This window comes from Dreissena polymorpha, chromosome 4, assembly GCF_020536995.1.
Source record: "Dreissena polymorpha isolate Duluth1 chromosome 4, UMN_Dpol_1.0, whole genome shotgun sequence".
NCBI lineage: Eukaryota > Metazoa > Mollusca > Bivalvia > Myida > Dreissenidae > Dreissena > Dreissena polymorpha.
This window is the reverse complement of record NC_068358.1, coordinates 64,140,626-64,166,799: the sequence shown is the minus strand read 5'-3', so window position 1 is coordinate 64,166,799 and position 26,174 is coordinate 64,140,626. Positions and strand designations below refer to the sequence as shown.

General features: G+C 36.4%; 2 protein-coding genes and 1 long non-coding RNA gene across 3 annotated transcripts; 1 reads left to right on the top strand and 2 right to left on the bottom strand.

The window, feature by feature from the left end:
* Positions 1-6,247: 6,247 nt before the first annotated feature.
* Positions 6,248-8,622, top strand: LOC127876314 (uncharacterized). Its single transcript, XR_008047786.1, has 2 exons — positions 6,248-6,378; positions 6,558-8,622. It is a non-coding gene; the product is annotated as an uncharacterized LOC127876314 (long non-coding RNA).
* Positions 8,623-15,846: 7,224 nt separating this feature from the next.
* On the bottom strand, positions 15,847-16,467 carry LOC127878476 (pantetheinase-like). Its single transcript, XM_052425002.1, has one exon. The coding sequence runs from the start codon at positions 16,465-16,467 to the stop codon at positions 15,847-15,849; it is 621 nt and encodes a 206-aa protein (XP_052280962.1).
* Positions 16,468-20,766: 4,299 nt separating this feature from the next.
* Positions 20,767-25,134, bottom strand: LOC127876282 (pantetheinase-like). The gene is made up of 2 exons (XM_052421402.1): positions 24,706-25,134; positions 20,767-22,106 (listed from the first exon to the last, which is right to left on the bottom strand). Exons 1-2 carry the CDS (start codon positions 24,934-24,936, stop codon positions 20,814-20,816), a joined length of 1,524 nt encoding a protein of 507 aa, XP_052277362.1. The 5' UTR covers positions 24,937-25,134; the 3' UTR covers positions 20,767-20,813.
* Positions 25,135-26,174: the final 1,040 nt, after the last annotated feature.

Genomic DNA, 26,174 nt, shown 5'->3' with positions numbered 1-26,174 from the left:
ATAAAACATACGCGTAAAAGTAGCAGTGTATTTAAATTGATTTTGCTATTGATTAGGACTAGATTGTTTGTGAGATCTTACAGCGAAGATGAAACTAGTCCGCCGGTTGATTGCACGCAGTTCCTTCACGCGAAAGGTTCTCTCTGCTAGCGTAGCGTTCATCGCACTTTTACGGGTTTTGCATGTATTCAGAAGCCTTGGTGGTGAGTTAGTTAAATAGTATGTACGTTTTCTTTTTTGTAACATTTAAATATATTTAAAACTTGACATGTTTCACTGTTTGAAATTATTACTGTTTAATCATTGTATAAACTTTCCATCGATTGTCTGGCAACAATTATGTACCCTGACGCCAGAAAATCAGCCGTTCAATGACACCACCTTTAAAGGTGACGCCATGTAAGACGTTGGAAAGATAAATCTTTGACATACTGTTTTATTTATCAAGCGCATACTTATTTACGTCGTATCCAATGTCGAAAGTTCTATTCAGCGAATCTTTTAATACAAAACAACATCCTTCAAATAAATCAATCCTATGAGATACACAATAACATATTCGATTGATTTAGTTCTGGCACACTCTTATTGTCAAATGTTTCCGATGTATTGTTTTAACCCAAACATGTGATCGTTACATTCAAAGTTGGTGGGTCGGACAATGTAAGATTTCTTTCTTATTTGTATTCACAGACAATGGCATTGGAGGTAATTTAAATACACAAGCAATTACTTCAGATGAAGCGCAACTGGACAAGAAAGACTCTAACATCAGTCAAATTTCAGGCAAAGTAAAACAAAATCCGTCTGGATCAGGTACAAAGGGCAGTACACAAATGTCTGACAAACTCAAATACGTAATACCCGTCAAACAAATTAAAGAAAGAAAGAAAGTCATCAAACAAGGTAAGGTATGATATTGTATTTTGAACTCTTATGTTCCCAATTAACACCTTTATTTTTTTAAGAATTTCTATTTACAATTAAGACACAAATAGTGCATTGTTGATAATTACAACTCTTTCGATTAATTATTGCCGTAATTTAAAATGGCATTGTTTTGTATTTTTAAAAAAAAAGAATGTCAGTCTCCTTAAATATGACACCTATACGTGAAATAGAAATATTAATTGAGTCATCTTTGATCGTGTCTGCCACTATTATCTAATCTTTATACCACACAATTATCTTTTCTTAATACATTATAATTTCCTTATCGTTGTATAACACAATTATCCTATCTTTATACTAGACATTTCACTAATAAGCTGTATACTACAACTTCATCTATCTGTATACTGCACAATTGTTCTATATTTACACTACACATGTGTTCTGTATTATACTACATAATTCTCCTATCTTTATGTTTCACAATTCTCTAGTCTATATACTTTCTCATGTGGATGAACGGGTTCTTCACTTTATTGATATTTTGTCAAACTTTTTGGACGTAGATTGTGTGCAGTTATTTTACTTGAAACTTTTTTAAGATGTTCTCGTGCTGAATGGTCCCTGTTCTGATTAAATGGGACTCGTATTCGCTTGCATTTATAATAAAGTTTTTATGGGAACGGCCACCAAGATGTGCTTATCATCCTAAAAAAACATGACAATGAACATTTTTGTTTAAATGCATTTATTTAAAAAGAATAATATAGTTAAAGACTTATGTATTTGTAAGAAATAAAGCACAATATGTTATTATTGTTTAAGAACAATTTCGATGCAATCATGTTTACTTTATTTTACAATAATTATAGTATCGGGCTTATTGTGCGATATGTGTATCCTTATGTTCATGAATATTCAGGTAAAAACCGATTTCAACCTAGTCTTAATATAGATTAATATAGATAGTACATAATCATGATTATACGACGTCCACTTACTGACTGTGCATACGTATAGACAACTGGTTATGATATCTGACTGTGCATACGTATAGACAACTGGTTATGATATCCGAAATGAGTCATTTGAAATTTCAAAATCATAACGCGTATAAACATTGCATAACATTTGGTTCAATGAGAGGACATGCAGCATGCACCTAAATGTTTTTACCGAGGTAACAGTCGTTTCCAAAGCATCATTAACGAAAATACGTCAGTTATGCGAATGTCTTTACTGCATTCCATAGAGCAACTTTTAATTGATGTTGATATCTTAATCAATGTGTATTTGCTTCTGTATTTCAGCACCTACTTCCGGTTTACCTTATTTCGAACTCGATCAACCTTATTTTGAACCGGAAGTAATGTACGATTTTTCCCAACATCATCGTCCTCTCCCAGAATTCCACACATCATCCACCAGACCTACAAGACCGAGGCTATACCGATGGATTTTCGGAAGTGCAGTCTTTTATTCTTTTCAATCCAAATTGGAAGTACATGTTTTGGACCGACGAGACTGCCAGACAATTGATACAGGCAATGTATCCAGACTTCATAGTGGTTTGGGACAATTACAGAAACAACGTTAATAAGGCGGACGCTCTCAGGTACTGTGTTCTGTATGAATTCGGTGGAATCTATGCTGATCTAGATTTTGAGTGCCTACGGCCTCTTGACCCGGTGACTAGGGAATACGCCGCCATTTTCCCGTTGGAACCTTTTGAACACAGCGCTCTTCGGTATAACATCCCCTTCCTGCTGAACAACGCAATCGAGGAATCCCTTCTTGAAGCACCTGATTGACAATCTGCCTGCGTTCCAGGCCATGTGGGAGCAACTTGACGTCGCCGGTCCCTGTTTTGTAACAACGAATTTCATGTCATATAACAACTTCACGGCAGGTGATGCTTACAAATTCAGTGTCTCTTCTACGGGACAATCGCCGTATTTTTACAAAGGCATGATGGATAACACAGACGATAACGCTGTCTATATACCGAACACGCACTTTTTCATGAATACACTTGCTACTATCGGTTTTAATTCCATTTCATTATTACCACAATGATAAGTAAAGCGCAGTTCATTGAGAAAATTCGTGACAATCGGAAATAATTTATCAAATTTCGCTTAAACTTAACAGAAAACAACAAAACTGTTTGTGCTGATCATTTTCGATATTATTGTGTGTGTGTGTGTGTGTGTGTGTGTGTGCGTGTGTGAGGGTGTGTGCGTGCGTGCGTGCGTGCGCGTGTGTGTGTGTGTGTGTGTGTTATACTTTGCATCTTGACTCGGTACTAAATCGTCTGGGAAAGACACAATGGACTATCGATAAACGTTTATAAAACAGTATTGCTTTCAAGATGGGAAACAAAACTACCGAAAAATATAGTGTCATGATAAGACGGAAATCGTTTCATCATCTAACCACACATTTTTGCCGTACTCTTCAGTCGGTATGGAAGTCGTTCTTGGAAGACTGAAATGCTACCGAAATGTGCCAGTTCGCTATAAATAACACAGTTTGACTTCAATTTCCTATCGAAAAGTATTGTGCTAAGATGTTCCATTTTTAAGCAACAAAGATATTTGTGTAGATCCGCGTCATGCAAAAATGGGTCTTATGCCATATGCGGCTAGCGTAGCAATTGTCCAGCCTACGCATCTCGCAGTATGTCAGGAGATACATAATGAGACCACGAAACCTTGCGCAACTGCGCAGACAGGGCTTTAGCTAGGCTAGCCACCGCGCCATAAGACCTATTTTCGCATGACGCGGCTAGAAAAGTATGATTTCAATGTGTTGAAAGAAAACTGCAAGTCGAAAGAAAACTGCATGCTAATCAAATATTTGTATACCATATATTTCGATGGTGAAAAACTAAACTCATAATAAGCAAATTGAGTCCACAAATGATGTGATCTCCCGTATTATAATTTGTATTTACAAAATTTACGTGTGGTTTGAATACACGTGCAATTAATAACAAAAATTACAGCGGGGAATATACGACAAACAAGTGAAAAAAAAAGCAACAACAAAAACAATTTAAATCTTTTTGTTTAATTCAATTATTTATAGCGTATTTTTCTAACTTTATTTTAAAGTCACGATATTATATTTTAGCGTTTCCGATCGACAAAATCGCCAATGGCAATTGAATCTGTCAGCTCGCGATTAAAGTTAAAATGTAAAAGAAAGTGGCGATTGTCCAACAAATCAGGGTAACTCTATAAATGATATAATATTCATAAGTTTAACAGAGCTCGGTAAGAAACTGGAGCATGCACGTCGCGATCGGGGGGAGAGTCACTCGCACAAGATTTTCTTGAAGACTCCGAAGAATCGCCAATCGGATATGGGAACTTGCTTGGGCGGCTTTGTTAATCAAGCGAGTACCGTCATCCTTCGACCCTCTACTGCTGACTTCGCTGACTCCCAGAACTTGGAACGATCGCTAAGCGGAATGATGTTTGTCCGTAAGTAGATAGTGTTTTCACTATATCGCCGGAAGAGGGACGGGGACAACGGGGGTGGCAGCGTAGAGGACGGGCGTGGCGGATCTTGGGAAGCGATGCAGGCCAGGATTTCGAGGGGGTGGCCCTATGAAGATAATGGAAGTGTCGAAGAATAGCGGTACCCAGTACGCTCAACGTACTGGGGAAGAGGCCATATAAGCAGCGCAGAGCGCGAGGAGCGGGAAGAAGATCTTCATTGATTTTTAGCACTCCCTTTGCAAAGTTACATTGTCTACCAGTGCACATTAAGGTGTCATTTGCCATCGTGCACTGGTCTTTTTGGATCAAAATTATTTCGTTGGCGAATACCCGGGCAGCCGAGGTAAATTTGACAAGCCATATTACAGTCATTTGTGATGACAAAGATGCGTTACGAGAAATTCGCAGGTTACTTTCTAGTCGCTAAACTGTAATTTTCGCCGTCAAATCGGTTCCGAGAATGCTTCTGCGGACGGGGTTAATTGGCGACTATTATTTTTGATTGACGGCGGTCAATGAAGTAAGCGTTTACTGCATATTGTTGAACACATAATAACAGTTTTACCATTTACGTAATATAAAACGTTTATTAATACAGTACATTTAAAACAATGTCGGACATCGTCCTCACACCTTTTAACTGTAAACAATTGTTACTTATGAAAAGTTAAAAGCAAATGGTAAGCAACTGAACCCTTATGACGAGTAAGTTGTGAAAACAAAAACCTTTAAAGAATCTACGCGGTAGCAATTTAATTTCAGTACATGTATATTTCGCTTTTGTATAGTCATTTGTTAATATTTGCTGATTAAAGTCCCTTAGTACGCATCTAAAAAAACGTGTTTTCACAAGAGTTCAAAATAGTTGCTTTATTGACCCATTGAAACTATAGAAAAAATACGTTAATTTACGAATTAAAAAGTGCAGTACATGGTACGTTCATAAAAATATCGGTGACGGGTGGAGTAGAAGAGTTCCGCGTTAATGTCAGTACGTGAAAATGAATTAAACTGAAATGGAAATACATTCAATGAAGCATTTAATTTAAGGCTATAATATTTAATGTTTTTTAATGTGGTTTGATCGAGAATTTAATACAATGCTCGCTGAAACCAATACATTTATTATTATAATTATGATGTGGTTCATTCTTAGTTAGACTCACAGACTTTTCCTTAGCGCCAACTTCGATATACGTTGAATTTCTTTTTTCATCTTTGTAATCATAAGTGGAGATTGTGTGAGTCCTATATAACATTATGAGAGATTGTATATCAATGGCATTTCCTCTTTTTTTCAAAATCTCACCACTGTAGACAATTAAAAGTAAATTACATTGGTGTTCAAAAGTCGAACTTCATGTCCTGTTACTGTAAGGATATATTAAATACGTTCAAAGAGCGAACAACTGCAGTACCTTCAGCGCTTTGATACTAAATTATTTTGAATTTGCTTGTTGAAAATAACCCTCTTTGTGCGATCTTGACCTGTCACGAAAAGAACGAGTATTACCCGCGACACGCACTTTCCTTGTTAACATACGTGGTAAGTTAATTTTAACACAAACGTACACACACAGGCGCGCACTAATTCACGCTCTTATATACACTCTCGAAAAATGTGACAATGAATGCGCCGGTGCCAATCCCGTTGGAAGCAACGTTTCAGTGTTATCTTGTACACACATTTCTTTTCTTTGACGTTATTTTACTCTGTCTACGGTATCAACAAGCTTAAATATCATGAACTTAAACATTAAAGTGCAGATTTCCTAATAAAAATATGTATGATCAAACATCTGGTTTTCTGGGAACGTATAAATAGAAACACATAATGCGAGATAAAAAACAGCAGATATCTATATTTATCAAAACAATTTATGTATGATATCGTATTAAATTTTCATACGTTTAATATATTCATACAGCAGCAACACTGGTGGATAAAAAAACTTAAGTAATATAATCACGAACCAGAAGGGTAAGTTTATTATAAAACATATAATTTTACATCTTTAAGATGCACTGATATCAAATGCAATCAGTTGACACTTACGGATTTGACAATAATCTATTTATGATGCTGTGATATTAAAGTAGTTATAAAAATTACATATAGATATAATCATTTAATGATGTTGGGATTTTATATTTTTATAGAGAATGACGATAATAACACACGTTACGACGATGGAACGTTTAATCATAAGTGTTGAACAACATATATTTGAAAGTCATAATAATAATGGCATTTAGATCGCTTCGACATCAAACACATGTGCAGGCCGATGTCACCGATGAGGCATTGGAAGAATTGTTGCTGGATAATGAGAGGGCAATAATAGAAGCCCAACGAGCACGTATAGTTTTTGAAAGGCAGGATTTCAATACAAGAAACGCTGCATTTGAGAACGAGCCGAAGCATGCCTTCCAGGCTAGGGGAAATCGTACGAAAATTGATAAAAACAACGTAGGTGTTTTGCAGCCTGGTGACCACGTGTCGTGGCATCGTAATTATATCATTTGGCATCATGCTATAGTACTTAAGGTTGACAGACATCGCAATAAATTGTTCGTAATACAATGGCAAAAAGTCAACGATGGAAATAGCAAGGGGAACATTGTAGAGCAATGGATAGATTCTGTATCTCAGAAAGGTGAGTTTTATCGCATTGATTATGAAAATGACGTGACTGAAAGCAATCCACATGCACTTGTTTTATATAGAGCACGATGTGAAGTCGGTAAAACGAATTACCAATATTTGAAAAACAATGGTGAGACATTTGCTACTTTCTGTAAGACTGGTAACCGAGACGGCTGCCAGGAAAACTGGTTTACGAAGATTGTTCAGGAAGCGTTGATTGTTGCTGAAATTCGATAAGCTATTTTCGGAGTACAGTTGGTCAGCAAATTTTCACGTGTGACATTTGTTGCCACGGCCACAGTATCACTTGCTTTAACAATTGAAAAACTAAGTCGTTCGACGGATGTTTTAGGGATTGCAATTGTTGTTGCAGTAGAAGGTGGTTTTATGATTTGGGACATCAGTAGAATATACGAGCGAAGACAGGACAAGCGAACTACAAGAAAGGACTTTATTGAAACAGCCACGCAAAGGTTTTTCGAAGCTTTATTTGGATCTGGACTAGCAATCGGCGGTAGTATTGGCGGTGCTGCGTTGGGTGGAGCCGTAGGCGGGTTTTAAGGAAGTTTTGTTAATATTGTTGGCTCGGACATAGGGGCGTATATGGGTGCGTTTTTGTTTTTTTTGGAAGTGTCCATGGTGGATTTCTGGGATCCATATCTGGTCGTGCATTGGGCTCTTTGGTTGGGCCTTATGCTGGTCAAGCAATAACAAACTTTATCAAGAGAGATGACAGGGCTGTAAATTATATCTCAGATATTTGCAGAGGAGACCATCTAGTATTTTCACCGTCATGGATTCATCCTCGATGCCTTGCAATTGTAGTTGATATTGATGTAAGCAATAATATAATTCTTGTGATACGAAACAGCTACGCATATTGCGTCGTTGAGGAATGGGTAGCGTTTCAAACACCTATTAATAAAGTGATTTATAGTACCGATGAAGTTTGTAATGCTGAATTAGTCATCACCCGTGCACGGTCAAAACTGGGTCAACACAACTATTCTATTGTTTTCGACAATTGCAAAGACTTTGCGTGTTGGTGCAAGTTGTTAATGTAAGAATAATTTTATATATTCGTTTCTAATAAAATCGAATATGTAATAAACTAAATGATATATATGTGTTTATCTATGTTGAAAGTACATATGTATACAGTTACTACGATGTGTAAGGTTGCGTGTTCAGTTTGTCGATGTATTACTATGGTATTAACGCATTTAGTAACGATGTGTTAGGTTGCATGTTCTTTTTGTTGCATTATTACTATGGTAGTAACAAATTCAGTCACGATATGTACAGTCGTGTGTTCAGTTTGTCTGATTATTACTCTGGTATTCATATTAAATTAACTGACGATGTTTAATGTCGCTCGTCCAGGTTTACATTCAGTATTTATATGGACTTGTTATGCTGAAAAAAACTCACACATTTAAAAATCAATTTATACATGAGATTACAACAAGGAAAATACTCCTGACAAAGAAAAGCATTGTGAAAATAATAAAGTCTTTGTAAACCTTTTCATGGATAAATTAGCAATAACATGTATTACCAATATATGTTTAACTATTATTATTATTATTATTGAAAATCTTACGTGGTTCAGCGGTAGTGTGTTGGCTTTTGACTCTAGAGGTCCCGGGATTCCGGGAAGGAATTTGTTGTTTAATCTATATTTTATTCTTTTTTTAATTGTTAAACGCTATTCCAGAGTTCGCAAAATTTTCAGCAAATTCATTGAATGACATTTTAAGTAAATAAAATGCTTTGAAATTCAATTTAATATATCAGTATGTTATCGATAAATAAAATACCCTATATACTTTATGTTTGACCACTGCCTCAAAATATTTACTACGATTGGTGAAATTTAATTGTATTTCTTTTTTATTATAATAAATCAATGTTTATAAAATGAAGTTGGACTTACATAACACCAAATGTTAACTCCTAACCATTTGTTTTATATAAATTGATAAATGGTTAATTTGACAATAAACACTACGGTTAGCATTACTTTACTTAGGTCCGACGACAAAATGTAACAACAGGCAAATGTCAAATCGAATAATATAAACATAAAAGATTCAATCAAGAGAGTGCCTGTCACAAACTGGGAGAATATAGCAATAATGAAACTCCATAAACATTCTGAAGAGAGTAAGTATTGTTACGATCGATCGGCTATTATAATACGATAAGCATTGTTGTTTTTTTTTAACTTGTTAAATAATTCAAAAGTGGGGAATTCACCTTCGAACAGTCAGTGCAATAAATCGGGGACTGAAACCGGTTGATGGCTATCATAACCTTAGCACAAAATAAATCACAAAACACACTGGTGTAGTGCGTCATACATCGTTTAAGAAGCCGTAATTATGTTTTCAAAATGTAGCATTTTAAATTGGATGTACATGGATGTGTTTACAATAGACAGGTCTAGCAGTTAAATACTGGTTAAACGGTCTCAGTGATATACTTTATTTTGGCAGAACATAAACACTTTCTCAAACGTGGGCATTGAATACGAAATATACTGTTATAGTGGCCATGCGTAGTAACTATCGGTGAAAAGAACTAAAACTGTTCGGATGATATAGTTCCGATGTTATTATACAAAAAGATTGGGAAAAATGTTTCTATAACTTATTTGAGTACAAAATTCGCGCTGCGCTTACATTGAAAAATAACACTCATAGAAGACAGGTATTAAACATATTTTACTCACAAAAACATTAATAATTCAACTGCTTACAGCCTCTGAATACGGACAAATGACAAGATTGAATGTAAATTAGGGGATTACTTTTACACTGAACAAATTAAGAAGTCGTGTTAAAACAAGTGACTTTTGTTAAATGATTAATTTGAAAATCTGTAATTCAATTTCGACTTTAGTTATATAATCTAAATTTGAAAGGTCTATTTGACATTGTTTGGAGACATTATGACCGATAATCTCTGGATATTACTTTTACATTTGATAAAATGCAAGATTAGTGAGCTCTTTGCCCCACTTTATTGAGAAAACATATGTATCAGTCCACACTAGCACAAAAGCTAGACAACTATACAACGTCAGCGTTCATGTGAGTGGCAAAGTTTACTAATCAGTATACAGCTGTCACAGGTTTGATATTCGGGCTTCAGAAAAATACTTCAGCGTTTTCCGAGGGGTTAGAAGCTCTTTTCAATTTTAAACACAGGTAAATGTAATGGGAGCTATCACTGTGAATTCTGTCGTTTCTTGTTAATGTTTGCTGTAATTCGACTTGGCAAGAAGCGATATGGTATCATTACTGTGCAAGCTTGATGAAGATTGTCTCTTATATGAGGCGTCCAGCCTAACTTTATTCCATTATTTACAAGTAATTTAAAAACATTATTACTCCAATGTGCCTGTTCCAATCTTGTTTTAATAAAACTTTCAGTTACATCTTGCAGATTTAACCATGGACGAATTTGGAAAAGGTTGGATAAAACATTAAGTCTCTACAGGTTTTTTTTTCTTCTTTGTGACCCGCCGAAAATCGGCCCTTTCCTCTCCGATTTTTTGTTCCCCTCAGCTGGTAAATTTTCCCCTAGATTTCATTTTCCCCTCCAAAAAAAAAAAATTTTTTTTTTTTTTAACCTTTAAATATATAAGTTAACATAATCCAGTGAAGAAAATAGAAAAATATTGCATAATTAAAATTTCTGTTTCCTTGAATTTGTTTTAAAAACAGTAAAATATGCTTAATTAATTATTTAAGACTTTCCTTATTTTCCCCAAAATCCGGCGTTTCGTGTGATTTTTCCCCCAAAATACGGCATTTCGCGTGATTTTTTTCCCCTCAAAAAAGGCCAGGCCCTTTCCCCAAAATCAGATAAAAACCCCTGCTCTATTAACATCAATGTCAATATTGGCATTTTTTCACAAAAAGGGGCAAAAACACTGATGTTTCTCATGATATAATGGTTTGATGTCACTTCACCATTCATCTGTTTGGTCATAAACAGACTGTGAAAGATCGGTGACGAGTGGATGAAAACTATTTTTTTTATATCAGGATAACGTCTATGTCGGCATACTTTTTCAACGAACAACGCGCCGTCACTCTGATGATTGTAATAAGATGCTTGAATTGAACTTCTTGTTTACACTTTTATTAAAGTATTTGAAAAACAGTGCAAGGTCAGTGAATGTTGAAAAAAAAACGCCTCTTTCTTCAATAATGTTCATGCTCACGTTTTCTTTAAATAAAAGTTTTGCCCCATATTGCTTACCTATCACCTATCATGTAGTATCATTCTCATATACAGACTGTAACATACTGGTGACGATCGGGTATAAATGAAGTTTCCGATTTAATAATGGCTTTTTGTATTTAAAGAAAGAACATGGCATTTGTTCACATAATTATTTGGCTTTCTTGAGATCGCATTGTTATACATAAACTATGAAATCTTGGTATGTATGTAATGGAAATGTAATTGTATGTGTGGCAGAAAGGGCATACGGGTTTTGGTCAGTTTTGCATAACAAATGAAAATATCTTATCACTTTAGTTTTATTTGTGGGATCTGGCCTGGTTAATATGATCCTAACCGAGATTTTAGGGCAACGTTGAATAAGAGTTTGGACTGAAGCACCAAGCGGTAACAATACGAATCATATTGACGGTAATACAAGATACACATTGCTATTTCAATTGCACGATAAAAACGGATCTAAAGAAGCACATTTAATCAGAACTCGTAAACACATCTTGTTTACATACATACAATTCTGTTCAAAACATAGAATTTACGCAGTTTTCCACTAAAAGGTTATAATTCGCGAAAAAAAAAAGATTCAACTTATCATTATGAACTTATTAACAAAAATAAGAGCGAACTATTCAACAAAATGTTTCTAAAAGAGGCTGAACTGTCACGTCAGACTTTCTTCTCTTTACACCAACAGGCAAAATGTCTACAGTTATTCTTAACAAATGAATACGCGTGTTCTCCCACCTTCGTTTGAGCCCTCATAACAACAGCATTACCATTGTAGCATTCGTCTTCTTTAAACACAAGTTTATACGTGGGTTGTTCAAATCGTATCCATTCTTGGACAATTCCGGCCTTGTACGTATTGCGAACGACGTTAACTTTGTTTTCTTTCGGATCAGTGCCCGTTACAACAGCATAGCATCTCTGGTGCAGACTACCTGGCGACATAACAATAACATCACCGAGAACAAGTTCGTTCACCGTTTTTACAGCTAGATCCTCCCTCTTTACCCACCCAAGAACCATCTTACCAACGTAAGGACCTATCACGCTACCTATCATATGACCCAAGGCGACCCCCGCGGTACCACCGATAAGACTCAGTACAAACGCCGCAGGGGAAAATATCCCTGTTTCGATTTCAACACCAGCACGCGTTGCAAGTTTTTCACCCGCTCGACAACCCACTATGGCTAGTCCAGACGCTATCGCCCCTTTCACTAGTCGCTGTCCCATATACTTCAACAAAACACTACGTAGTATTTTTGCGTTCTGCCTTCGTTCGTAGACCTGGCCTATGTCCCATATGACCAGCATGCCTTCCACAAAAAGTGTTAATGCAGAGGCTATCTCATACGGAGCATATTCATCCATACTACCGTATGTTCAAGTCGAAAGTAATCTAGTCCGTGTACTTCAAACGTCCTCCTATACACTGCCGTATATAATACAAATGTTGATCTTCAAATAATCTCCATTCGGCTGTTTATATATAAAATATTTCGTTATCATTTGAAACTGAAACATACTGAAAATCGTAAGGTTATTTTTCAGGTCGTTCAAGGTAATTAATAAATATTTTTATTGTTTATGTCATCGTTTCCAGATCAAACACATTCTAGAGCACATCTTAATAACGTCCATTCTGTTCAATTAATTTACTTCCATCCTAAACACCCATGTCGTTTCGAGCTTTGTTTGCTTCATTTTCAGAAAATGATTATTGGAAAACCCAGGATCTAAAAATAGATAAATTGGAAACGAAACTAGAATTGAGTTAAATAATCGGAAAACTTCGCTTTTGTAATGTATTGCACTGTAAGGGACACAACTCGTATTGTCTTGTTAAAGCATGCAGTCATGATATATTTGTATTGCGGTTTTTCAAGGTGCAGAATCATGTGACGTTACGGGGTTCTCAAATGGATGTAAATGGATGTAAACACACCGGTAAGTGGTGCTTTTTCGGCATTGCTGTTTAACGTCACTTTTGACCATAGATGACCTTCATTCATGATAGGTCCCAAATGAATAAATCCGCATTGTGCATTGGCTAATAATACAAAAATCACCGTAAACATTGGATGCATATTAATTTAACTGAAACATGAATATATTGTAAATTACAATAAATTAAAAACTCTCATGATACAAAACATCCTCTAAACATTACATCGAAACGTTTCTCCTTAGTTTACGAAGCAGTATAGCATTAATCACATGTCTCTACAATTAAAAGAAGCTATTGTTTACATGCCGTAGCGGTCACACTAAACACTACAAAAACAGGCTAAAATTGCACTTTACCGGTACGCAGTTGTTTACCACTATCGACAAAGCGGGTGTTTGGGGGCGGTAGCCCCCGATACTAAGGAAATATATAGGTGTTGGAAATATATCTGTCTTTGATTTATTCTAATCCATATTTGTGTTTTATTATTGTAAATATGTTTCGTTGTACTTTGTTTTGTTCATTTTATATATAAAGTTCTGTCTTTCTGCAAAAAATGTATATCACTATGATGCTTGCAATATTGAGTCTTTTATGTTTGAATTCTACTAACATCTTTACACATTATAACACATTATCTTTTATTTCATTCCAACATTATGTTCATAGTATTTCAGTCGCGAATATGTTTTCTTTTCCTATTGAAACTAATGTATTACTCGTTTAATTATGAAAACCTAGTCATTATAATACTTATTGACAATAAAACATACAATTTCACCTCTTCTTGTTCTTCATTTCTTATTTGTTAATACAGTAAAATATATCATCTTATTATCACTCTCTACCTTCATTAAAATACATGGTCGCTTCATTCCATCTCCTTTCACTGGTCGCAAACATTACAACATCAACGCCGTATATCTTTTTAAAGATATTACTTGTTTCAAATAACTTGTAAAACAGTTTTAAGACGAGTTTCAACTAGTAAATAAAAGACAGGTTTAATGCGGCTTATGGCAATGTGAACACACATGTCAACATTATTTAATTTAATAAGCCTGTGTTCTTAACCAAAAATTCAATGTGTACAACATTTATATACACGCTTATGCTGCACGCAACGTGAAATTATGGCACCGATTTCAGACGTAACAAAAATGTTTTCTTAAATCTTAAGATATCGGCACAAACTGCAAGAAAAGCTTTATTATTTTATGCACTGAAGATTTTTGCAAACCCATTTCAACAACTTGCGATAATTGCAAAAATAAAGTTCTTAACGGTGTGTTGTCATTTATTCCAGCCCGTGTGTAAAGCTAACCCCGTTGATTCTGCACCCTGATATATCTGAGTGAATGTATTAATAAAGTCAGTTGTGAGTTACCCACCAACGAGTTCTGAGTTATTACAACTTTGAAACAATTAAATAGCGTTTAATCGACTTTTTCATCACCCATTGCAGCAGAATGAAAAAAATCGCCGTCAGTAATAACAGCAGCAGCAATACGGGTGGTTGTTTGTGAAGTAGTAATTGTAATAAGAAAAGTTCAGTGGTAGTAGTAGTAGTAGTAGTAGTAGTAGTAGTAGTAGTAGTAGTAGTAGTAGTAGTAGTAGTAGTAGTAGTAGTAGTAGTAGTAGTAGTAGTTGTTGTTGTAGAAGAAGTAGTAGTAGTAGTAGTAGTAGTAGTAGTAGTAGTAGTAGTAGTAGTAGTAGTAGTAGTAGTAGTAGTAGTAGTAGTAGTAGTAGTAGTAGTAGTAGAAGAAGAGTAGTAGTAGTAGTAGTAGTAGTAGTAGGAGTAGTTGTATTAGTAGTTGTAGCAGTAGTATTTATAGTAGTAGTAGTAGTAGTAGTAGTAATAGTAGTAGTAGTAGTAGTAGTAGTAGTAGTAGCAGTAGCAGTAGTAGTAGTAATAGTAGTACTAGTAGTAGAAGTAGTAGTAGTAGTAGTAGCAGTAGTAGGAGAGAAAGTAGTAGTAGTAGTGGTAGTAGTAGTAGTAGTAGTAGTAGTAGTAGTAGTAGTAGTAGTAGTAGTAGTAGTAGTAGTAGTAGTAGTAGTAGTAGTAGTAGTAGTAGAAGAAGTAAAAGAAGAAGTAGTATTAGTAGTCGTAGCAGTAGGAGGAGGAGGAGTAGAAAAAGTAGTAGTAGCAGTAGTAGAAGTAGTAGTGGCAGTAATAATAGTAATTATAGTAGTTGTAGTGGTGGTAGTAGTAGTTGTTGTTGTTGAAGTAGTCGTTGTTGTAGAAGTAGTTGTGGTAGCACTAATGGGCGTTGTCGGCTCAGGTACTACTTAAAATAACCCGGGTACTCATAAGTATACTAAAATGTTCCCCGGTTTCGGAAAATATACTTAAATGCAAACCGCCATGCTCTAGTGTACTTTTTAGTATATTTTCCGTACACCGGGTTCTTTGTAATTTTCTTTCGAGTACCCGGGATATTAAGAAGTACCTGAGCCGACAATCACCAATCGAGCAGTAGTAATAGTAGTGGTAAGAATAGTAGTATTGTAATTAACTCTTAAAACATTTAATGACGCAACGGAAAGAATTGTTCCCATTTTATTTCAATCAAAGCGCTGAAAGCATCATATTAGACGCCAATACAGTTAATGCAATCCTTATGATAAAGGCGGCCAATAAGTGCGGCATGGAGCAGGGGTCGCTCAACGGAAGTGCCCTGAAGGCCGCCGGGACCGTACAGGAAACTCCCAGGAGCGGGCAGTCCCAGATTAAGTTTTGGATCGGCCACTACAATCTGTGGATGTATAAATGGAGTGGTAAAGTTGCCTGTGATACGGAACGACTTGAACTTCGTAGAGGAATGAAGAACGGGGTAGCCGCACGACTGGGCGTTATAATCCCTGCATTTGGTAAGCAGGCATATCTGCTCGTACATCTGACCATACGATTTGTGTATTCCGTGGAACACGCCGAATGCAAACACGTCGTACGTTTTCGCTTTATCGTATTGTAGGAAGCAGCAAAAGCCATTCTGGCAGATGGTCACAGCGCCGGCTGTTCCCTTCACTAAAACAAAATCGAACCAGTCTTTCAGGACTGTGGTCTTGAATTCCGGATGCATGAGCGCTTTCATCTCCGCTGGTCCAAACTGCGTGAGACCTACATCGCACGCTAGATTTGGAATCTTACGCACGTTGATAGGAACGTCAGCAATCAGAAGGTGACCTCGTAAAGTAAACGGATCGCGCATATATGTCTGCGCCCCGGCCGGCGTAAATATTCCACTTCCGTGGCAGAAAGGGCATACGGGTTTTGGTCAGTTTTGCATAACAAATGAAAATATCTTATCACTTTAGTTTTATTTGTGGGATCTGGCCTGGTTAATATGATCCTAACCGAGATTTTAGGGCAACGTTGAATAAGAGTTTGGACTGAAGCACCAAGCGGTAACAATACGAATCATATTGACGGTAATACAAGATACACATTGCTATTTCAATTGCACGATAAAAACGGATCTAAAGAAGCACATTTAATCAGAACTCGTAAACACATCTTGTTTACATACATACAATTCTGTTCAAAACATAGAATTTACGCAGTTTTCCACTAAAAGGTTATAATTCGCGAAAAAAAAAAGATTCAACTTATCATTATGAACTTATTAACAAAAATAAGAGCGAACTATTCAACAAAATGTTTCTAAAAGAGGCTGAACTGTCACGTCAGACTTTCTTCTCTTTACACCAACAGGCAAAATGTCTACAGTTATTCTTAACAAATGAATACGCGTGTTCTCCCACCTTCGTTTGAGCCCTCATAACAACAGCATTACCATTGTAGCATTCGTCTTCTTTAAACACAAGTTTATACGTGGGTTGTTCAAATCGTATCCATTCTTGGACAATTCCGGCCTTGTACGTATTGCGAACGACGTTAACTTTGTTTTCTTTCGGATCAGTGCCCGTTACAACAGCATAGCATCTCTGGTGCAGACTACCTGGCGACATAACAATAACATCACCGAGAACAAGTTCGTTCACCGTTTTTACAGCTAGATCCTCCCTCTTTACCCACCCAAGAACCATCTTACCAACGTAAGGACCTATCACGCTACCTATCATATGACCCAAGGCGACCCCCGCGGTACCACCGATAAGACTCAGTACAAACGCCGCAGGGGAAAATATCCCTGTTTCGATTTCAACACCAGCACGCGTTGCAAGTTTTTCACCCGCTCGACAACCCACTATGGCTAGTCCAGACGCTATCGCCCCTTTCACTAGTCGCTGTCCCATATACTTCAACAAAACACTACGTAGTATTTTTGCGTTCTGCCTTCGTTCGTAGACCTGGCCTATGTCCCATATGACCAGCATGCCTTCCACAAAAAGTGTTAATGCAGAGGCTATCTCATACGGAGCATATTCATCCATACTACCGTATGTTCAAGTCGAAAGTAATCTAGTCCGTGTACTTCAAACGTCCTCCTATACACTGCCGTATATAATACAAATGTTGATCTTCAAATAATCTCCATTCGGCTGTTTATATATAAAATATTTCGTTATCATTTGAAACTGAAACATACTGAAAATCGTAAGGTTATTTTTCAGGTCGTTCAAGGTAATTAATAAATATTTTTATTGTTTATGTCATCGTTTCCAGATCAAACACATTCTAGAGCACATCTTAATAACGTCCATTCTGTTCAATTAATTTACTTCCATCCTAAACACCCATGTCGTTTCGAGCTTTGTTTGCTTCATTTTCAGAAAATGATTATTGGAAAACCCAGGATCTAAAAATAGATAAATTGGAAACGAAACTAGAATTGAGTTAAATAATCGGAAAACTTCGCTTTTGTAATGTATTGCACTGTAAGGGACACAACTCGTATTGTCTTGTTAAAGCATGCAGTCATGATATATTTGTATTGCGGTTTTTCAAGGTGCAGAATCATGTGACGTTACGGGGTTCTCAAATGGATGTAAATGGATGTAAACACACCGGTAAGTGGTGCTTTTTCGGCATTGCTGTTTAACGTCACTTTTGACCATAGATGACCTTCATTCATGATAGGTCCCAAATGAATAAATCCGCATTGTGCATTGGCTAATAATACAAAAATCACCGTAAACATTGGATGCATATTAATTTAACTGAAACATGAATATATTGTAAATTACAATAAATTAAAAACTCTCATGATACAAAACATCCTCTAAACATTACATCGAAACGTTTCTCCTTAGTTTACGAAGCAGTATAGCATTAATCACATGTCTCTACAATTAAAAGAAGCTATTGTTTACATGCCGTAGCGGTCACACTAAACACTACAAAAACAGGCTAAAATTGCACTTTACCGGTACGCAGTTGTTTACCACTATCGACAAAGCGGGTGTTTGGGGGCGGTAGCCCCCGATACTAAGGAAATATATAGGTGTTGGAAATATATCTGTCTTTGATTTATTCTAATCCATATTTGTGTTTTATTATTGTAAATATGTTTCGTTGTACTTTGTTTTGTTCATTTTATATATAAAGTTCTGTCTTTCTGCAAAAAATGTATATCACTATGATGCTTGCAATATTGAGTCTTTTATGTTTGAATTCTACTAACATCTTTACACATTATAACACATTATCTTTTATTTCATTCCAACATTATGTTCATAGTATTTCAGTCGCGAATATGTTTTCTTTTCCTATTGAAACTAATGTATTACTCGTTTAATTATGAAAACCTAGTCATTAGAATACTTATTGACAATAAAACATACAATTTCACCTCTTCTTGTTCTTCATTTCTTATTTGTTAATACAGTAAAATATATCATCTTATTATCACTCTCTACCTTCATTAAAATACATGGTCGCTTCATTCCATCTCCTTTCACTGGTCGCAAACATTACAACATCAACGCCGTATATCTTTTTAAAGATATTACTTGTTTCAAATAACTTGTAAAACAGTTTTAAGACGAGTTTCAACTAGTAAATAAAAGACAGGTTTAATGCGGCTTATGGCAATGTGAACACACATGTCAACATTATTTAATTTAATAAGCCTGTGTTCTTAACCAAAAATTCAATGTGTACAACATTTATATACACGCTTATGCTGCACGCAACGTGAAATTATGGCACCGATTTCAGACGTAACAAAAATGTTTTCTTAAATCTTAAGATATCGGCACAAACTGCAAGAAAAGCTTTATTATTTTATGCACTGAAGATTTTTGCAAACCCATTTCAACAACTTGCGATAATTGCAAAAATAAAGTTCTTAACGGTGTGTTGTCATTTATTCCAGCCCGTGTGTAAAGCTAACCCCGTTGATTCTGCACCCTGATATATCTGAGTGAATGTATTAATAAAGTCAGTTGTGAGTTACCCACCAACGAGTTCTGAGTTATTACAACTTTGAAACAATTAAATAGCGTTTAATCGACTTTTTCATCACCCATTGCAGCAGAATGAAAAAAATCGCCGTCAGTAATAACAGCAGCAGCAATACGGGTGGTTGTTTGTGAAGTAGTAATTGTAATAAGAAAAGTTCAGTGGTAGTAGTAGTAGTAGTAGTAGTAGTAGTAGTAGTAGTAGTAGTAGTAGTAGTAGTAGTAGTAGTAGTAGTAGTAGTAGTAGTAGTAGTAGTTGTTGTTGTAGAAGAAGTAGTAGTAGTAGTAGTAGTAGTCGTAGTAGTAGTAGTAGTAGTAGTAGTAGTAGTAGTAGTAGTAGTAGTAGTAGTAGTAGTAGTAGTAGTAGTAGTAGAAGAAGAGTAGTCGTAGTAGTAGTAGTAGTAGTAGGAGTAGTTGTATTAGTAGTTGTAGCAGTTAGTATTTATAGTAGTAGTAGTAGTAGTAGTAGTAATAGTAGTAGTAGTAGTAGTAGTAGTAGGTAGTAGCAGTAGCAGTAGTAGTAGTAATAGTAGTACTAGTAGTAGAAGTAGTAGTAGTAGTAGTAGCAGTAGTAGGAGAGAAAGTAGTAGTAGTAGTGGTAGTAGTAGTAGTAGTAGTAGTAGTAGTAGTAGTAGTAGTAGTAGTAGTAGTAGTAGTAGTAGTAGTAGTAGTAGTAGAAGAAGTAAAGAAGAAGTAGTATTAGTAGTCGTAGCAGTAGGAGGAGGAGGAGTAGAAAAAGTAGTAGTAGCAGTAGTAGAAGTAGTAGTGGCAGTAATAATAGTAATTATAGTAGTTGTAGTGGTGGTAGTAGTAGTTGTTGTTGTTGAAGTAGTCGTTGTTGTAGAAGTAGTTGTGGTAGCACTAATGGGCGTTGTCGGCTCAGGTACTACTTAAAATAACCCGGGTACTCATAAGTATACTAAAATGTTCCCCGGTTTCGGAAAATATACTTAAATGCAAACCGCCATGCTCTAGTGTACTTTTTAGTATATTTTCCGTACACCGGGTTCTTTGTAATTTTCTTTCGAGTACCCGGGATATTAAGAAGTACCTGAGCCGACAATCACCAATCGAGCAGTAGTAATAGTAGTGGTAAGAATAGTAGTATTGTAATTAACTCTTAAAACATTTAATGACGCAACGGAAAGAATTGTTCCCATTTTATTTCAATCAAAGCGCTGAAAGCATCATATTAGACGCCAATACAGTTAATGCAATCCTTATGATAAAGGCGGCCAATAAGTGCGGCATGGAGCAGGGGTCGCTCAACGGAAGTGCCCTGAAGGCCGCCGGGACCGTACAGGAAACTCCCAGGAGCGGGCAGTCCCAGATTAAGTTTTGGATCGGCCACTACAATCTGTGGATGTATAAATGGAGTGGTAAAGTTGCCTGTGATACGGAACGACTTGAACTTCGTAGAGGAATGAAGAACGGGGTAGCCGCACGACTGGGCGTTATAATCCCTGCATTTGGTAAGCAGGCATATCTGCTCGTACATCTGACCATACGATTTGTGTATTCCGTGGAACACGCCGAATGCAAACACGTCGTACGTTTTCGCTTTATCGTATTGTAGGAAGCAGCAAAAGCCATTCTGGCAGATGGTCACAGCGCCGGCTGTTCCCTTCACTAAAACAAAATCGAACCAGTCTTTCAGGACTGTGGTCTTGAATTCCGGATGCATGAGCGCTTTCATCTCCGCTGGTCCAAACTGCGTGAGACCTACATCGCACGCTAGATTTGGAATCTTACGCACGTTGATAGGAACGTCAGCAATCAGAAGGTGACCTCGTAAAGTAAACGGATCGCGCATATATGTCTGCGCCCCGGCCGGCGTAAATATTCCACTTCCGTGAAGACTCGATCCGGGATGCACGTCGTGTAGGTTCGCCACCAGCATGTTTACCGAGTGGCCAATTGCAAAGGATGACATGTAACCAATGGCCGAGTAATATGGCAAGTTATCAGGCCAGGAGGTTGGAATTGCAATATCCGTCACGCCATGGTGGCGGATTAATTCAAGTCCAGGATCGTGAAACAGAACGTCGTTGCCCACCATCATTCCGAATCGACCAAACTCCGTGTCGAAGAAGATGTATTCTGGGTTGACCGGAGCATTGAACTGCGGTTCCAAGAAGAGGTGTTGCTTGTGGTACCTGGCGATGAACTTACCATGGCGGTCATACGCCACGTTGGTGTTGAACATATAGACGCCGTCTTTTAGGTTGCAGTTTGGATCGACCCCTGCCAGGCATTTCTTGATGTCACCCATATTCGCCACGACGTACATCTTATTTCTCTTTGCTAGGCAACTTAGGAAGACTTGAACGTCGGCTTGCGGGAAGCGCATGGGCTCGTCGCAGGGTACCCAGTCCTTGACGTATACTGGGTCAGGGATGGGCTCCAGGTACCAGTAGATGAACATCCGGGTCCTCAGGTGAAGCCCGTACAGACCATCCTCCGGGAACACTATTATATCAACTCCCTAGAATAGAAATTTGTTTTAATGTAAACGTTTCCATTTACATCATTCACTTAGCCCCTTTATGAAAAAAATCATATGTTTAGATTTTTCCAGGTTTCCCTCCCAAGCACATAGATAGTGCACAATCTATTATTTATGTTGCGTGTTAGTAATTCATTTACATATATAAAATGTTTATATTATATGCACATCCATATCAATGTACACCCAAACCCCCTTAAACAGGTACATAGTTGATATATGTGTACATACATTACATCAGTACTTTGATTTCACTTTTTTCAAAATGACTAGCAACTGGTCATAGTTTGTGAACTTCGCCTTTTGAACTATTAATTATTCTATAGGTTACAGTTTTTGTTCATAAAGTAGGAGGCAGAGCATTGTTATAATAGTACATTCAATTATAGATTTAACAATAATTTGACATAGAAGTAAAACAAAGAAAAGATTTACTTAGACGGCTGAACGGCCACTGTCATTAATTATCAATAGCGAGTATAATTCATTTCCACTTTATCTTGAATATTTTATGGATTTAAAATTTAAATTCAGTTTGTTAATGTTGTAACAGACATACATCTGTTATAATTGATCGCCTTTGCATTTATTATGTATAAAATGCATGACATCATTCAAAACTATCGACTGTGATATATGTTAATTTAAACTACTAGACTAGATTCAAAATCACGCAGCAATTCGCAGAATTATAAATAGTGGAAAACATAGACAAAACTTGTTCAATGGTCAACACTATATGGATATATATTTAATGTGCAGACTTAACAAAAACAAGAACGTGGTCACAAGTTTGTGTTTACTCAATGTTTCATGTCAAAAATTTAAATGTTCTGTCTGTTTCCTAAGTACGAACGGATTGTATTTCTTAGATGGTTCCTGCTGTCGTTAGTTAACGTTTCCCCATCTGGGATCTAACCATTTTAAAGTTTAACGGACATGTATTTTCAATATGATTCTACGTTATACCGTTATACATGTTATTACACCCCCGACCCCTCCACACCTCCAATGTTCAGTCTTCTTTAAGATTTTGAATATGTGAAGAGTTGTTGGAAAATTGTCATTTCGACAATGAGTAAACATTCTGATAGCAACTTACCTGCATGAATTTCTTAGAACATAGCTATGGACACGCACTAAATGAGATCGTCACGCGAATTTTGTACAAATTCATGTGAAAAGTTTAGTAGATTATTAGGATTAATTGAGCTGCGTAATGCAACTTCTAGATTAATCATTCAATATCATTTATCAAATCGAGATGATTCGTGTATTGTATCGTGTTTAAACTAATCATTCAAAAAATGTTGACGTAGCAATTTTCTCAACGTAAAATATATGTACCTATAACGTAGATACAGCCGTTTTGAGAAATTAATGATGCAATTAAAAGTGCTCACAGAAACGAGGCAACAGTACAGCCATTCGAGAAACAAGGTCAACTAACAAAGCGTTTCATTCTTCCGATTGAACAAAAAAACAACAGCTACTGCAATTCTGACACAATTGACGTTTATTAAAAACGAATATTTATTGAACTCCATTAAATATTTTTGTTTACATATTTTAACATATTGAGTGTTCCTATTTTTGCATTAATTTTGGTTTTGTTCAAGCCCGTTTAACACGAGTTAAATGGGGCCCTATAAGAATATATTTAATGAGGAATGCTTGAATTGATTTAATCTCTTCCAGTATGAAACTTAATTTATTCTGAGTAACGTACGGTATTTAAACATATCAATGTCTGTGCCAGCTGAATATTGGCGAGCTGTACATGGTCGTAACCGAATGTTTTGCATTGCAAAGTATGTTTGCTAGAATGCAGTACGTACATTTTAATATTAAACAGTTATTTAGCCTATGTATTAACTTCCCGACGACTGAACAAAATGTAAAAATATTTAATGAATCCATGTAAACTCGAACAAACAATAATAACTTGACACGCTTATTGTAAGTGAATACCGATCAAATGGTAATTAAGCAATCGCACTCTTTTAAATGCGGAAATTAATATAAGTGTTTATGTATATGTATAAGTGTATGTTTTTTGGCCTTTAATTCGGTTTTGAGTATTTGAGCACGCTGATGTTCATCACGAAAAATTCCAAACGGCTAATATATTAAACATGAAAAAAACAATTATAACCAGGGATATACGGACCCAGCCGTGGATGCTAATTATATGTGCCTCGCTCTTGGAAAACGGGGCTAAACGCATGTGCGTAGTGTCGTCCCAGATCAGTCCGCGCAGGCTGATCAGGGACAAGATTTTCCGCCTAAAATTAATTTTCGCTAAGAATAAACTTTGTTCAAACAGAAAATAGCATACAAGCGGAAAGTGTAGTCCCTGATTAGCCTGTGCGGACTGATTCTGGTAACCACTCAGCAAAGAAACTAGCCCCACCTAACACATATACTTCATTAACTCAAAAGGTCATTCTTGTGAAGAAACATGTACCTTCAACAAGAGGAAATCAGTTGCAATCAAAAGAAAATCCAGCGTAAGTATGTGTGTTCCTTTACATAAAATCTTCTCCAAGAAATATAGAATATAATAAATAAGGAATACCTTCTTGCCAGCGATGTGTGCCTGTTCTTCGTATATCCGCAGGTTGAACATCATCTGATCCACCGCCATGTGTCGCGTCTTGGCCCAGATGGGCGGTGGGATGACGGCGTGCTCGAACACCGCCGCGCGGTATGTTTTCTTGGTCGGCACGGATTCCATGAGCATCACGTGCCCGATTAGCAACAAATGTAATGCCAGGAAAGTCCATGTGTAAGCAGTATTTGGTGCCATGTTTAATTTTTTTAAATCCGTTTTGCGGCGATATTAAGATGTTGTGCTTCCTATATTATTTCCCTTAACCGTGACGCTAGTATGCAGTGTTGCTCTCTTAAAAGTCCTTATAACCTCTGATGGTTGTTGCATTAATACTTCAATTACCGACGTAACCGTCATACGTCACTTGGGTTTTAAAGGCGTAACGTTTAATTGCCTACGCGTTTATTTCACCAATATTTATAGCCACGACGGTCGAGTGCAAATTAGCAAACAGTTCAAAAACGTCACATAAATAAAACATTTGTTTTCCAATGTTGACGATGTTTCATCGAAAGCATTTTTTTTCTTACAAAATGTCATTTGTTAAAACAAACCAAAAAAGTTACATAAGACGAGCTGTCGTAAACGGGTTAAAGGGCGATACCTTGGACTACCGTAGATCGCCTTGTCGAGTTATGTTTAGTTTTTCTCTAAAAAATCAAAACCAATTACCTAATATTTTCCAATAACCACCAATCATTACGTTTTTCTATTAAAGCTCGTGCAATGTCGGAATTGAATATATTGTTCATTTTTAGCTGCTAATTGATTTATTTTACAGGTTCCAATTGAACATCGCTATCAAATCGGATTTTATAGCGCGAAGCATTCGTTATTTGTGATTTCATAGCCGAACACCAAAATATTGTCTGCATGTTTTCATATAAACACTTAATTCGGTAAACGTACCGCCCTTTAACTAGCATTGAGAAGCTACCGAAACATCAAATCAAAAACCGCATCATATTATAGTTTTGACAGATTACTCGTTAGCGCAATTTACGACCATCGTCGTTTTTCATAACGTCAGTTCTTCGCTGATAATCTTTAGCCATTTGCATATCATTGTACCATAATTACCATCTCATATGATTATAACGTAAGATTATAAATCACGTGATGAGCAACATGTTTGACATGGTTAAAACATTAAATAATAAGAACAAAGTATCGCGCATGCGCATGTAAAATCAGTAAAAATGCATACAGGCAATTATTTTTATTTTAATAGCAGTATGCTGTTGTTGTTTTTTTCAAACAAAACTTGTAATTAATGATGAGCAGGACTTAAATAGACATGCGCACGAGGCTTCACAAATCAGCCTGTAGCATATCAATCATGTCTATCTGAAAGGAGTGTTCGGTAATGAATCTTAAATTAAAACATTGATTATACATACATGTATACCCATACTCGGAATCAGGGCTAGCGA